Source organism: Oncorhynchus mykiss, chromosome 7 (genome assembly GCF_013265735.2).
Source record: "Oncorhynchus mykiss isolate Arlee chromosome 7, USDA_OmykA_1.1, whole genome shotgun sequence".
NCBI lineage: Eukaryota > Metazoa > Chordata > Actinopteri > Salmoniformes > Salmonidae > Oncorhynchus > Oncorhynchus mykiss.
The window spans coordinates 12,207,898-12,223,542 of NC_048571.1; the positions used below are offsets into that span (position 1 = coordinate 12,207,898).

The 15,645-nt window shown below is 42.9% G+C and overlaps 1 protein-coding gene across 3 annotated transcripts in view; it reads left to right on the forward strand.

Moving 5' to 3' along the window:
* Positions 1-5,240: 5,240 nt before the first annotated feature.
* Positions 5,241-15,645, forward strand: part of LOC110528831 (serine/threonine-protein kinase 11-interacting protein) — a 42,976-nt gene continuing 32,571 nt past the window's right edge. The window contains exons 1-17 of one of the 3 annotated variants that reach the window (XR_005052504.1): positions 5,241-5,527; positions 5,866-5,933; positions 6,120-6,322; positions 6,522-6,596; positions 6,681-6,776; positions 6,861-6,968; positions 7,081-7,152; positions 7,271-7,400; positions 7,942-8,045; positions 8,243-8,332; positions 8,439-8,480; positions 8,598-8,774; positions 9,082-9,157; positions 9,243-9,713; positions 9,903-10,123; positions 10,534-10,644; positions 11,739-11,955. Coding sequence is in view for 2 of the 3 variants with exons in the window: in XM_036982564.1 (XP_036838459.1) it covers positions 5,867-5,933; positions 6,120-6,322; positions 6,522-6,596; positions 6,681-6,776; positions 6,861-6,968; positions 7,081-7,152; positions 7,271-7,400; positions 7,942-8,045; positions 8,243-8,332; positions 8,439-8,480; positions 8,598-8,774; positions 9,082-9,157; positions 9,243-9,713; positions 9,903-10,123; positions 10,534-10,644; positions 11,739-11,955 (2,260 nt within the window). In the remaining variant the exon portion in view is untranslated. Of the gene's footprint in view, positions 5,737-5,865; positions 5,934-6,119; positions 6,323-6,521; positions 6,597-6,680; positions 6,777-6,860; positions 6,969-7,080; positions 7,153-7,270; positions 7,401-7,941; positions 8,046-8,242; positions 8,333-8,438; positions 8,481-8,597; positions 8,775-9,081; positions 9,158-9,242; positions 9,714-9,902; positions 10,124-10,533; positions 10,645-11,738; positions 11,956-15,645 lie in introns of all 3 variants that reach the window. The other 2 variants (XM_036982564.1, XM_036982563.1) reach the window with 2 other exon arrangements.

Here is a 15,645-nt window from a genome sequence, read left to right on the forward strand (position 1 = left end):
TAGAACAGTATCCTGGCTATACTGACTATAATGTATTAGAACAGTATCCTGACTATAATGACTATAATGTATTAGAACAGTATCCTGGCTATAATGACTATAATGTATTAGAACAGTATCCTGGCTATACTGACTATAATGTATTAGAACAGTATCCTGGCTATACTGATTATAATGTATTAGAACAGTATCCTGGCTATAATGTATTAGAACAGTATCCTGGCTATACTGATTATAATGTATTAGAACAGTATCCTGGCTATAATGACTATAATGTATTAGAACAGTATCCTGGCTATAATGACTATAATGTATTAGAACAGTACCCTGGCTATACTGACTATAATGTATTAGAACAGTATCCTGGCTATACTGACTATAATGTATTAGAACAGTACCCTGGCTATACTGACTATAATGTATTAGAACAGTATCCTGGCTATACTGACTATAATGTATTAGAACAGTATCCTGGCTATAATGACTATAATGTATTAGAACAGTATCCTGGCTATAATGACTATAATGTATTAGAACAGTACCCTGGCTATACTGACTATAATGTATTAGAACAGTATCCTGGCTATAATGTATTAGAACAGTATCCTGGCTATAATGACTATAATGTATTAGAACAGTATCCTGGCTATAATGACTATAATGTATTAGAACAGTATCCTGGCTATAATGACTATAATGTATTAGAACAGTACCCTGGCTATACTGACTATAATGTATTAGAACAGTATCCTGGCTATAATGTATTAGAACAGTATCCTGGCTATAATGACTATAATGTATTAGAACAGTATCCTGGCTATAATGTATTAGAACAGTATCCTGGCTATACTGACTATAATGTATTAGAACAGTATCCTGGCTATACTGACTATAATGTATTAGAACAGTATCCTGGCTATACTGACTATAATGTATTAGAACAGTACCCTGGCTATAATGACTATAATGTATTAGAACAGTACCCTGGCTATACTGGCTATAATGTATTAGAACAGTATCCTGGCTATAATGACTATAATGTATTAGAACAGTATCCTGGCTATAATGTATTAGAACAGTATCCTGGCTATACTGACTATAATGTATTAGAACAGTATCCTGGCTATACTGACTATAATGTATTAGAACAGTATCCTGGCTATACTGACTATAATGTATTAGAACAGTACCCTGGCTATACTGACTATAATGTATTAGAACAGTATCCTGGCTATAATGACTATAATGTATTAGAACAGTATCCTGGCTATACTGATTATAATGTATTAGAACAGTATCCTGACTATAATGTATTATAATGTATTAGAACAGTACCCTGGCTATACTGACTATAATGTATTAGAACAGTATCCTGACTATAATGTATTATAATGTATTAGAACAGTATCCTGGCTATAATGACTATAATGTATTAGAACAGTATCCTGGCTATACTGACTATAATGTATTAGAACAGTATCCTGGCTATACTGACTATAATGTATTAGAACAGTATCCTGGCTATACTGACTATAATGTATTAGAACAGTATCCTGGCTATAATGACTATAATGTATTAGAACAGTATCCTGGCTATAATGACTATAATGTATTAGAACAGTATCCTGGCTATACTGACTATAATGTATTAGAACAGTATCCTGGCTATACTGACTATAATGTATTAGAACAGTATCCTGGCTATAATGACTATAATGTATTAGAACAGTATCCTGGCTATAATGACTATAATGTATTAGAACAGTATCCTGGCTATACTGACTATAATGTATTAGAACAGTATCCTGGCTATACTGACTATAATGTATTAGAACAGTATCCTGGCTATAATGACTATAATGTATTAGAACAGTATCCTGGCTATAATGACTATAATGTATTAGAACAGTATCCTGGCTATACTGACTATAATGTATTAGAACAGTATCCTGACTATAATGACTATAATGTATTAGAACAGTATCCTGGCTATAATGACTATAATGTATTAGAACAGTATCCTGGCTATAATGACTATAATGTATTAGAACAGTATCCTGGCTATAATGACTATAATGTATTAGAACAGTATCCTGGCTATAATGTATTAGAACAGTATCCTGGCTATACTGATTATAATGTATTAGAACAGTATCCTGGCTATAATGTATTAGAACAGTATCCTGGCTATACTGAATATAATTTATTAGAACATTATCCTGGCTATAATGTATTAGAACAGTATCCTGGCTATACGGATTATAATGTATTAGAACAGTATCCTGGCTATAATGTATTAGAACAGTATCCTGGCTATACTGAATATAATTTATTAGAACATTATCCTGGCTATAATGTATTAGAACAGTATCCTGGCTATAATGACTATAATGTATTAGAACAGTATCCTGGCTATACTGATTATAATGTATTAGAACAGTATCCTGGCTATAATGACTATAATGTATTAGAACAGTATCCTGGCTATAATGACTATAATGTATTAGAACAGTATCCTGGCTATAATGTATTAGAACAGTACCCTGGCTATACTGACTATAATGTATTAGAACAGTATCCTGGCTATAATGACTATAGTGTATTAGAACAGTATCCTGACTATAATGTATTAGAACAGTATCCTGGCTATAATGACTGTAATGTATTAGAACAGTATCCTGACTATAATGTATTAGAACAGTATCCTGGCTATACTGAATCTAATTTATTAGAACATTATCCTGGCTATAATGTATTAGAACAGTATCCTGGCTATACTGAATATAATTTATTAGAACATTATCCTGGCTATAATGTATTAGAACAGTATCCTGACTATAATGTATAAGAACAGTAGTCTGGCCTGATGCCTGGGCACACCCTGTGTTTGTATTGTGATGAATTGTGACCTGAGAAGTTTGCTGACTCACATGTTATATTTTACTAGTGAGGTTTCACTCTCTCTCTCTCTCTCTCTGACATACAGTCCAGTCCAGTCCAGTCCAGTCCAGTACAGTACAGTACAGTAAGCTGCTACAACAGATCCAAGAAAGCTTTAATCCAACCTGCCGAAGCCTTCTAACAGGCCTGATTTGTTCAGGGCTACAAGTAAACAGTACTGGTTCACTTGCAACAGTTAAAACAAGCCCTTGGAATGCAGTGAAGACAAAAGGGACAGTGATATGGTCCTTTGACCTTGTTCTGGAAGAAGAAAAGCCTTGACTTGACATGTCCCGATCCTGAATCATCCCTCTGTTCTCTGCCAATTATGAGCCAGTAGAGGAATCGTTTTACAACCATGTTGTATTTACATGTAGCCTACTGTGCAAAATGCCACAAAGGAGGAGGAGGTTTTCCGTAGCCTGGTCCCAGATATTTTTGTGCTGTTTTGCCAACCCTTTTGGTCAGTATCACACCAAAAAATAGCCCAAACAGATGTGGGACTAGGCTCGGTTCCAGGCCAGGTTCCAGGAGTTCCAGGCTAGGTTTCAGGCTAGGTGTCACGAATCCCGCCGAAGATGGTGCCTCTTCCTGTTCGGGCAGCGCTCGGCGGTCGTCGTCGCCGGCCTACTAGCTGCCATCGATTCCCTTTTTTGTTTCTGTTAGTTTGTTCTGATTGGTTACACCTGTTTTGAGTTTAGTTTTGTTTGTGGGCTATTTAAGGGCACTAGGCCCGCCAGATTTTGTGCGGGCTTGTTTTCTGTCCATGGTGTTGGATTATTTGTGGATTCTATTTTTCCGGACAGTTTAGTCCTGTTTGTTTGGACTGGGTATTTTATGCACCCTTGTGTTTGGCATGTCCGTTTTCACTGTCTTTGGAATAAAGATCCACCTTCTGAACTACCTGCTCTCTGCGCCTGACTCCTCCACCCACTACTCCTAGAAGCCGTTACACTAGGTTCTAGGCCAGGTTCCGGGAGTTCCAGGCTAGGTTCTAGGCCAGGTTCCAGGAGTTCCAGGCTAGGTTCCAGGAGTTCCAGGCTAGATTCCAGGAGTTCCAGGCTAGGTTCCAGGAGTTCCAGGCTAGGTTCCAGGCTAGGTTCCAGGCTAGGTTACCTGTGCTTACTGGGGGATGGTCAGGTATTGTTCTTCCATTTTGAGAGCAGCGTTTGGACAGTGAAGGAGCATGGTTTATTTAGTGTGTTGATTAGACTTAATTGACATTCATTTGACTGAGTCACTGATTGGATAAATAGAGAAATGTTGAGGATTGTGGAAAACTTTTTATTCTCAGATCTATGGGCCAATATAAACGTAATCCAACACTTCATACACACAAAGACATCTAAACATCTAAACATAACCTAAGCATTGTGTATGTGTTTACTTCTGTAACCATATGATCATACATTGAGAATCCCAAACAGAAGATGGTAGACTGAATGGTCTAAACTGAAATGGAAAATCAAGGTCACACAATTAGAGATTTTTTTAGAAGGCATTTCCACCCATAAAAATGCAACCAACTAATCCACAATGTTTAGTTGGTCCATGTTTTCCATTACATTAATCATGTTGCTTGATTTTAATGCAAACCCAAAAATCTGAGAATTTGAAACAGTCCCAACATGCTTTCAGTGTATGCTTGGTCTGCAGAGAACCTTTCCTGCCAGAGCATCTCAGTGGATGGAAATGTTTACCAAATTACCGTACATAAATCCTTACATGGAAACATCCCCAGTCCCGAATGGAAAAAGATTGTCTTGTGTGTGCGTGTGCGTTACCTAGCAACAAGACGAACGGTACAGGCTTAAATTAGAGAAACCACTTAGTTTTGGACATTTGGTATAAAAGGTGGAAACTTAAAGGATCCCCGCAAAGGCAGTGGTAGTAGGCCTATTTGTAAAAATGCTTACTTTACTTAATTACTCACAATTACAAATTTGTTAAAAGTCTTTAGTAGGCTAAACGATACTATTTTGCGTGCCTTGCATAGTTACATCTAGCTACTTCTTGCAGTGTTTAAAACTGTGTATTGTCCTTCCACTCCATTGTAAAGATAACATCCAGAACAGGCGATAAAGCATACCAGAAAGATGTGCTGAGTGTTCTCAGAATGCACTTAATAAAGATGAACAAATGAGCAAATTGGAAATGCCCCATTGCTTTGTCACTGTCATAAAGTAAATATTGTTGATCCCCTATGATCTGATCCTGCTTCTTGAGATAGGGAGCCATCTAGTGGTGGCTATGGCCAAGAAATTCGACCGAATCTGAATCATATTTTGAACATGCACATTCGTTTTTTTTTTGTTGAGATGTCTCGCTCATTTATAACATTTCAATAGCCATTGATTGGCACAAGTTACAAAAACGCCTGTTTCAGCCTTCTGAAATGTGGTTTCTCCGGGCCACTGTATATATTTTTTTCGAAACTTCCTCACGTGACATTAGTCCAAGTGAAGACGTCAACATCGATAACCGAGTACACTTGAAGTTATTTGACTGATGTTTTTGTCGTATTGCTGGAAATCGGAAGGGAATGTCGATGTTGACCACTGCTTGACTGTCACATAAGACAGTTAAGGTATGTTATTGTCTCAAGAAATAGTCTGGAATGCTATCCAAGACAAGCTACAACAGCTAGATAGATTCGTGTTGGCTTTGTGAGTAGACCAGTTTAACGTTCACAAACAACTGCAGGTCCTGCATTGCAATGTACTCTACATAGCTAGCTAATAAGCTAGCTGGTATTTAACCAGTATCCTACAAGTTAGCTTCCATCATCTCTATACTGTAAGTTGAGAACGTATTTTTATTTGATCAATTTCTGCTATTGTTTGGGTTGTTTGCACTTGTCACATTTCCCCAGAATCATCTGTCTCGGTCTTCTCATCTATTTTATGGTGCATTGTTTACCTGCAGGATGGCTGGATGTCACAGCGGACAATCCACCCTTGTCAACAGCTTGGCCACTCTGCTTCGGAATCATGGTATAGTAACATCACCACCTACATATTCTAGATATAGCCCCTGTTATCCCAGACTTGCTAATCTGTTCTTTTGACGACGTTAGAAATTATTAGGGCCTCATAGCTATACTGTGCTTAATATATTTTATGTTGCATTATAACTTTAGGTTTTAAGTGGTGTGTTACCATTGTCCCTCCTCTCTCCAGGTACATCTGTACTGGACGGCAGCAGTACCCTGACTCTACAGGCAGACTCTCTGCAGCACCTAGGTCGTCTGTTTGAGCAGTACCTCCTCTCCAGGACTCACCAGCATGGCTTCCTGGCTCTGCCCTCACACCCTGCTGACACCACCTCCCTACTGCAGCTCCAGTTCCTGTTCGACGTGCTGCAGAAGACTGTCTCCCTCAAGGTGTGTGTGTGTGTGTCCTGCTCTATTTGTGAACGTTTTTTTAAAATAGATGTATGCATAACTTGCTCAGCACTTCATAAACATAAATGCTCCAAGTAAAACTGAATTAAGTGGACATCTGAGGGAATTTCATTGAGCCACTAGGTGGCGCTATAGCATTCTGTATAATGTTCTTTGGCCTTTGGTTTTTCATTCCTAGCTCATCAATCCACCTGGGTCGAGGCTTCAGTCAGTGGTCAAGATCTTTCCTTTCAAGTCTCTCAAGTCCTTAGAGGTATGGGAGGAACAAAACAAAACAGTATAAATGTTGTATATAGATGAATCTGGCTTACTCTGGGCCTGTTGTTCTGTCTCCCAGTTGAAGCGTATCCCCCCTCACTGTCTGGAGGACCTGAGGGGAGTCTACTCTCAGTTAGAGGTCTTCACCTGCTCCAAGAGCCTCAGTTCCCTGGAGGTAACACACACACACTTCACCGTTTTCTCTTTCTGAATAACAGACCCCTTTGTGTTGGAGTTTGAGCCAGTGTTATTGTTACAGGAGCTACTGTCTCTTTGTGGAGGAGACCTCAGCTCTGCACTGCCCTGGCTGGAGCTGCACACCCTCAACTTCAGCTACAACACTATAGTCTGCCTGGATGAGTCACTGGTAAGACATGCTCCTGCTCTCTGGTTTATTTATTCACTGACTTTCACATTTGTTTTTAATGTGAATCATTTTTTTGGCCATGTTTTAATGTGAGTCACTCTGCCTTTTTTAGAGTTTACTGAATGTTCTGAAGTCTCTGGATCTTAGTCACAATAAAATCCAGGAGTGTGCTGACTTTCTCAAGGTATTTCTGGATAGGTTTTGTGTCTGTGTGTTGAGAGGGGTCAGAGTTGGTGACATGCAGTAAGTTACTGCACTGGGCTATCTCCATATCTACTGTCTTTCTCCTCCTTCTCTCTCAGCCTCTGAGTGAGCTAGAGCACCTCAACCTGGGCTATAACAATCTCCAGAGAGCACCAACGCTGGGCTTGAGCTCCAGAGCCAAACTCCTCACTCTCATCCTCAGAAACAACGAGCTGGAGACCATCAACGGTACTGTAACACCTCTGATAGCATGACCAGATGGTGTCTATAATGAATGATAGTAGTGGTGGTTTCTCTACGGAAAATGGTATATATATATTTTTTACCACAGCCCTAATATTGATTTTTATCCCTAAACGTATGCCAAAAATCATCAATACCAAATAGTTAGCAATAGTATTCCATCTGCAAACTCCCTCAAGACTACTTGTTATGCATGACCCCTTGAACTGACCTCTATCAGTATTGGAACAGCGAGGGACTTCAGACAATCAAAGCCTTGTACAAGACAAGGACATCAGCCAATCAAAGCCTTGGATCTGTTGACAGCCTTGTGTCCACAAACAGTTGGGGGCTATAGATAAACAGGAAGCTAGGAATATATTAATATACTGGCATACTCAAGCGTCAATCTGTCTCCCCCAACCGTCTCCCTATTGTTCAGTGTACTCTCTAAGTCTATGTTAGTCTTGGATGGCTGACTCTGCCCCCGTCTCAGTATGAGATGCCTAGATGTCTGATTTGTGTGTGTGACTGTGACCCTATGCAGGAGTGGAGCAGTTGTCGTCCCTACAGCACCTGGACTTGGCCTACAACCTGCTACTGGATCACTCCCAGCTGGCTCCTCTGTCTATGCTGCACAGTCTCAACATGGTGAAGGAGAGAGAGAAGTGTGCTTATCAGTAGTTTACTGTGTGACAGCCTCTGTGTTATCCCAGACTCACTGACCTGTAGCCTCAGTGTTATCCCAGACTCACTGACCTGTAGCCTCAGTGTTATCCCAGACTCACTGACCTGTAGCCTCAGTGTTATCCCAGACCCACTGACCTGTAGCCTCTGTCTCTTCTTAGCTGAATCTGAAGGGCAACCCACTGTTCTTCCAGAAGACCCACAGAACCCGCACTGTCCGCCACCTCTCCCCCAAGGCTGCCTACCTCAGAGTGAGTGAGAGGGGGAGGGAAGCTGAATTTGGACCCAGTCTTTTTTTCATGATTCTCTGTCTCCTCCTTGAGTTTAATATATTGTCTCCCCCTCTCTCACCTCTAGCTCAGACTGGACAGCAGCCCTCTCTCCTCCTCAGAGTTGTCAGTGAGTAGGCCACTCCTGTGGGTCAGCAGGCATATACTCAACACTTCTCTAGTCTTGTTGGGTCACTTTTGTACCAGATAGTCTTAACATGGGACACCCCCCCCCACACACCTTCAGGTGCTACCCAAACCGGGACAGCTGATTGGGCAGCTTCAGTCCCAGGCCTCGCCCTTGATCACCAGGGCTCCAGAGCGGGGTAACCAGGAAGTAGTGTCCAGCGGGGGCGGGGAGTTGAGTGACAGCCTGTCGGTCAGCGAGGTGGGAGTGACACGACAACGCAAGAAGAAAGCCAAAGTAAGTCAGCTACACAGCTCACTGAGAGGCTGGGGGTCTGTCCTCATCCCCTAGCCACTCTGTGTACCTCTTACAACCCTGACCAGCTAGAAAAAATACATGTTAATAGCTTTAACTAACCCTCTGATAGGATCAAGATCCTACGGGGTAAGGGTCTAGGGGGTACCTAAGGGGGTGTCTACAGGGCTAGGGGGTGTCTACGGGGTAAGGTCCATTTGGAATGAACAAATCAATACAGGCAGAGGAGAAGGAGCATGTTTCTGGAATGTCGTGTGTATAATATATGTATCCATCTGTGTTGTTTCAGAGTAAGGTCAGGGTGAGACGGGCTAGCATCTCAGAGCCCAGTGACTATGAATCCAGACCACAGTCCTCTATACAAGGTATATATATATATATATATATATATATATATATATATATATATGAGTAAGTATATAAATAAAAACCTCCTCTCTCTCCCCTCAGACATCGTTCTCCCTCACCAGAAGGAGATTGAACGCATGGACAGTTTCAGGGACCAACTGGGTGAAGATTGGCTGCGCTACCAGCATCACCTAGAGGGGGCGCCAATCGCCACCCTAGACAAGGCGTACAGGCCAGCTCCTCCACACCTCAACAACAGTCTCTGTGCCACTCCCTCCCCAACCAACAACAGCCCCATCCAGGTGAGCTTCGCCACCTTTAAGCCCCCTTCTCCAGAGCTGGAAGTCCCGGAGGTTCTACCCCCACCTCTGCTCTCGTCTGAGCCCAAGGAGGAGGCCTCAGACTGGGATGCAGATCTGGAGACAGAGTCCACCCTCCAGTGGCCTGACCACAGCCTCGGGCACACAGAGTCCACCCTGGAGACTACTATGGCAGAGGGACTGGTTCAGGGGTTAGAGAGGCCACTGGTGACATCCACGGACACCAGAGAAGAAGAGGAGGAGGACTTGGGAGGTAGGAGCACTACAGAACTAGCAGTAGCACACCTGATTGAAGTAGACAACTTATCATCCAGCCTCAACTAGTCCAACCAGCTGTGCTAGAGCGGGAATATAACCAAAATGTGCAAAGACTGGGGGGTTCCAAAGGAACTGATTGGGCAACGCTGAGCCAACCTTTGACCTCTCTTTCGTCTGTCTCTAGTTGACCTGTGTCACCCCCTGCTTGTGGGAGTACTATCATCATCAGAAGAGGAGGAGGAGGAGGGACTGAGGATGAGGAACAGGGCCCAGCGTCCTGTGTTCCTCAGGGTCAAGCCAAGACACGTCCTGGAGGTGGACATGAGCAGGGGTCAGTTGCAGGCCCGGCTAGAGTTGGACAGTCTGGGGAGGTTCTCCATGTCCCAGGTCACCTGGACTGAGAGGGTGAGGAGCGGGAGGGATGATGGGGAGGGAGGGAGGAAAGAGAGAGCGGGATGGTGGTGGAGGGAGGATGGAGGGATGGAAGGAGAGGGGAGGAGGGATGGAAGGAGAGGGAGGGATGATGGGGAGGGAGGGAGGAAAGAGAGGGAGGGATGGATGGATGGAAGGAGAGGAAAGGTGAGTAGGGATGGTGGTGGAGGGAGGATGATGGGGAGGGAGGGAGGAAAGAGAGCGAGGGATGGATGGAAGGAGAGGAAAGGTGAGTAGGGATGGTGGTGGAGGGAGGCATGGTTGGGGAGGGGAATTATGCAGAGAGGAAGGGGGGTGATTTATTTATTTTATTTTTGTTGTTGCCTGAAATGATGAAAGAAGTATATGTTTTGTATTTGTTCTAAAGATAGTTATCTCTCTAGGAGGTGGAGCGAACTCTTCCTGCTGTAGAGCTTCACTTCCGTTACATCAGCAGAGAGAGGAGGAGGAGACGCTATGTTATGCTGGATGATGACCCCCAGGAGGCACTGCAGGTAACACAATAGGGATGTGACAAATGGAAAATGTTCTTACCGGTTAAACAGAAATTTTTTAAAAGTCAGTTTTCCATTTTAAACTCCACCATGAATTCACAATGCAGCTACTCTGCTGCTAACAACGCTTTGGGTCTCCCGGTACGTCCCTTTCAGATGGTTAAGCATTGCACCTGTACTACCATTACTGCACCTCAACTCCACCTCTCAAAGTCTGCATTTCCTTCTCATTTAACTTCTGAAAGTATTGCCATACAGGACTACGCTGCTGTCGCTTGTCTTTCTCTGCCATTTTGCGAACTGTTAACGATGATGACGCAGTGTTGGAGAGTGTCGACTCCAATAGAATTGATACCTCGACTCCTTGCACGTCGACTCCCGGTGTTGACTCCCATTTATGAGTTTGAAGATTGACTCCTAAGATTCAGTATTCTTGGAACAGGGGAGACTGATAAGTTGGCGTACTTCGGAGAACACAAACACTCGCATCTTTCATAGCGAGGGACAGACGGACAGAGAGGAGAGGGGCACAGTATTTGTAGGTCGGCCACCAGGCAAACGGAGTCAGAACCGGGCACTAGGCCTATCTATCTGCAATTAAAAACAGCATTCTATTGCGAGATACTGCGTCTCGCAATTTCTTGGCTTGCAACCTCAGTAAAGCGGGGCCTATCATCAATGAATGGGTTAGGATGTTCTACTGGCAGCAGACCGGAGACTGATCACACACATCATTACCGAAGAGAGAGATCAGGGGTGTAGTAATTCCTCCAAACAGTTGTAAAACGTCCACAAGGCTGTGGTCAGTACTCCATGGATGTTGCCATCAGTCCTACAGGTCAGGCCTCGCTCATTATGCCCAATGAGATCTTTCTTGTTGTTTCTGTGTTTTACGTAAGCAGCCATTGGAATGTTCTGTATTCTGAATGTTCTGTTTTCTTGTTTGGACTTGCATGTGTGTACAATACAAATTTGAAGTAGCCTGTCATCATACAACTGTTCTATCTGAAAATACAAGGACTGTTATTAAAGTTTCAAAGAATCTCTTGGAAAATACATGATTGTAAATACGACGGGTGTTGTGTTGCTGCTAGGCCCTGACAGAGGTCCTGTCGCGGGTGGTGGAGGAGAATGAGCGGCGGGTCATGGAGGGTCGTCCCAGCTGTGTCTGCCTGCAGTGTCTCCGCTGTGGGTCAGAGTTCACACAGCGGGGAGGGAAGGAGCAGGAGGACGGAGGGAGATTGAGAAGATGGGCAGGACTGGAAGAGCAGGAGGAGGAGAGGAAGAACAAGTGCAGAGAAGATGGAATGGGTGAGAGAGGCACACTCGTACAGGAACACACATGCACGCATGCTAGGGACCGGCACAGTTATTCAAATATTACAATATCCAAACCGATGTCAGTTTTTTATTTATTTTAACCTTTATTTAACTAGGCAAGTCAGTTAAGAACAAATTCTTATTTTCAATGACGGCCTAGGAACAGTGGGTTAACTGCCTTGTTCAGGGGCAGAACGACAGATTTGTACCTTGTCTGCTCGGCGATTCGAACTGGCAACCTTTCGGTTACTAGCCCAACGCTAGGCTACCTGCTGCCCCAATGGGTTAGTATTCCATTTTTTTTCTTCTCTCTCCCTCTGTGCAAAACACACAGACCAGCACACACACAGACCAACACACCCAGACCATCCACACACCATCACACTCACCCCAGACACAGACCACCCCACACACAGACCATCACACAGACCATCACACTCACACCACACACAGACCATCACATGCCCATTATTTTGGTTAGCATGGCTAGAAGAAGATATCTGAGTGACTTTGAAAGCGGTGTCTGAAAGGTGCACAGGGGGTTTAAAGGGTGTGTGTCTGTCACCTAATCTCAACCCAATCGAAAACGTATGTAGGGCTGGACGATTTATATTGAATGTTTTCACAGGATATTCCAAATGCCTGTATTGCAAGAATCAAGTTTTTATTTGAGTTTTTATGAGCGTTTTATGTCTGCTTGTTCTCATGTATTTTTGGTCTTGTCTCCTTCGCTCCTCTGTGCTGTGTTCACCTTCATATTTACACCAGAGATCTATATATAATGACAAGATGCTTATGTCTCCACCCTAACAATTCAGAGTCCTTATCCAAAATTCGGGGAGGCAGGCGACAAGCTTCAGTCCAAAATAAGCCCATAGAAACGCAATTTTGGCGAGAGTGAAACCTCTCTGTTTATACACACCAAGCCCCTCCCCCAACAACAAAGATGACATCACTTCCTCCTCTGATAAGCAGTTACAACTCGCTATTTGCGTTTGAGGCTTAGTCCAACATAATCTGTAATGTGGAAACCAAAAACACATTGAGACATTATTTTACTGTAATAGAGAAGTTAACCTGTCTCAACTCCTGAAATTGCGTGCAGAGCAGACACTATTAAAACAAGAGTATCGATGAACATTGATTCTGGAACATGAATGGTCAGTTTGGTACCATGTTCCGCTAGCAGCATTTTATTCAAAGATCGTTATACATGCTGTCTAGTCTGTTTTATACATGTGCAATAAGCATAAAGCACAATTACACAAGGAATTAGCAACTCGTTCTCATAGCTGTCTAGTCTGTTTTCTACATGCTGTCTAGTCTTTTATAAATGAGCAAAAAGCATAAAGCACAATTACTTAAGGAATTGGCAACTCGTTCTTATTCTGAGAAATAAGATAGGCCACTTGATTTCAACATCTGAACAAAGTGGACAGGCTAGCATGCTGTTCAAACAGTTGGAGATGGACAGAAGGGTGTTTTATAACAATTCAACTGTTCTACCTTGTTGGCCAGCAAATAAACTCAGCAAAAAAAGAATCATACCTTTTTCAGGACCGATAATTTGTAAAAAAAAACAAAATAGCTTCACAGATCTTCATTGTAAAGGGTTTAAACACTGTTTCTCATGCTTATGGTTCAATGAACCATAAACAATTAATGAACATGCACCTGTGGAACGGTCGTTAAGACACTAACCGCTTACAGACGGTAGGCAATTAAGGTCACAGTTATGAAAACTTAGGACACTAAAGAGGCCTTTCTACTGACTCTGGAAAAACACCAAACGAAAGATGCCCAGGGTCCCTGCTCATCTGTGTGAATGTGCCTTAGGCTTGCTGCAAGGAGGCATGAGAACTGCAGATGTGGCCAGGGCAATAAATTGCAATGTCCTTACTGTGAGACGCCTAAGACGGCGCTACAGGGAGAAAAGGCGGACAGCTGATCGTCCTCGCAGTGGCAGACTATGTGTAACAACACCTGCACAGGATCGGTACATCCGAATATCACACCTACGGGACAGGTACAGGAGGGCAACAACAACTGCCGAGTACACCAGGAACGCACAATCCCTCCATCAGTGCTTAGACTGTCTGCAATAGGTTACGAGAGGCTGGACTGAGGGCTTGAAGGCCTGTTGTAAGGCAGGTCATCACCAGACATCACCAGCAACTACGTCGCCTATGTGCACAAACCCACCGTCGCTGGACCAGACAGGACTGGAAAAAGGTGCTCTTCACTGACGAGTCATGGTTTTTGTCTCACCAGGGGTGATGGTCAGATTCACGTGTATCGTCGAAGGAACAAGCATTACACCGAGGCCTGTACTCTGGAGCGGGATCGTTTTGAAGGTGGAGGGTCCGTCATGGTCTGGGGCGGTGTGTCACAGCATCATCGGACTGAGCTTGTTGTCATTGCAGGCAATCTCAACGCTGTGCGTTACAGGGAAGACATCCTCCTCCCTCATGTGGTACCCTTCCTGCAGGCTCATCCTGACAAGACCCTCCAGCATGACAATGCCACCACGCACAGAACGAGCAGTATGGCCCCCCTAGAAATGTCTGGGAACTTGCAGGTGCCTTGGTGGAAGAGTGGAGTAACATCTCACAGCAAGAACGGGCAAATCTGGTGCAGTTCATGAGGAGGAGATGCACTGCAGTACTTAATGCAGCTGGTGGCCACACCAGATACTGACTGCTACTTTTGATTTTGACCCCCCCCCCCCCCCCCTTTGTTCAGGGACACATTCCATTTCTGTTAGTCACATGTCTGTGGAACTTGTTCAGTTTATGTCCCAGTTCTTGAATCTTATGTTCATACAAATATTTAATCATGTTAAGTTTGCTGAAAATAAACACAGTTGACAGTGAGAGGACATTTATTTTTTCGCTGAGTTTAGATCCAAGTTGGTTAGACATGAAATATAAAGATTAGCTGGCTACTCATAAGCATATGGGCTTGTGCTTGAGGGATTGTTTACAGTGCCTTTGGAAAGTATTCAGATCCCTTGACTTTTTTTCCATACAGCCTTATTCTAAAATTGATTCAATTGTTTATTTTTATTTTCTCATCGATCTACCCGCAATACCCTATAATGACAAAGCACAAACTGTTTGTTTTTTTAGAAATGTTTGCTAATTTATTGAAGAAGAAAAAAACATGACATTTACATACAGTACCAGTCAAAAGTTTGGACACCTAATCATTCAAGGGTTTTTCTTTATTTGTACTATTTTCTACATTGTAGAATAATAGTGCAGACATCAAAACTATGAAATAACACACATGGAATCATGTAGTAACCAGAAAAGTGTTAAACAAATCAAAATATTTAATATTTGAGTTTCTGCCATTTCTGGGGTGGGTAACTCTAATGAACTTATCCTCTACAGCAGAGGTAACTCTGGGTCTTCCTTTCCTGTGGCGGTCCTCATGAGAGCCAGTTTCATCATAGCTCTTTATGGTTTTTGCAACTGCACTTGAAGAAACTTTAAAATTCTTGAAATGTTCCACAGTAACTGACCTTCATGTCTTGACGTAATGATGGACTGTCGTTTCTCTTTGCTTATTTGAGCTGTTCTTGCCATACTATGGACTTGGTCTTTTACCAAATAGGGCTATCTTCTGTATACCACCCCAACCTTGTCACAACATAACTGATTGGCTCAAAAGCATTAA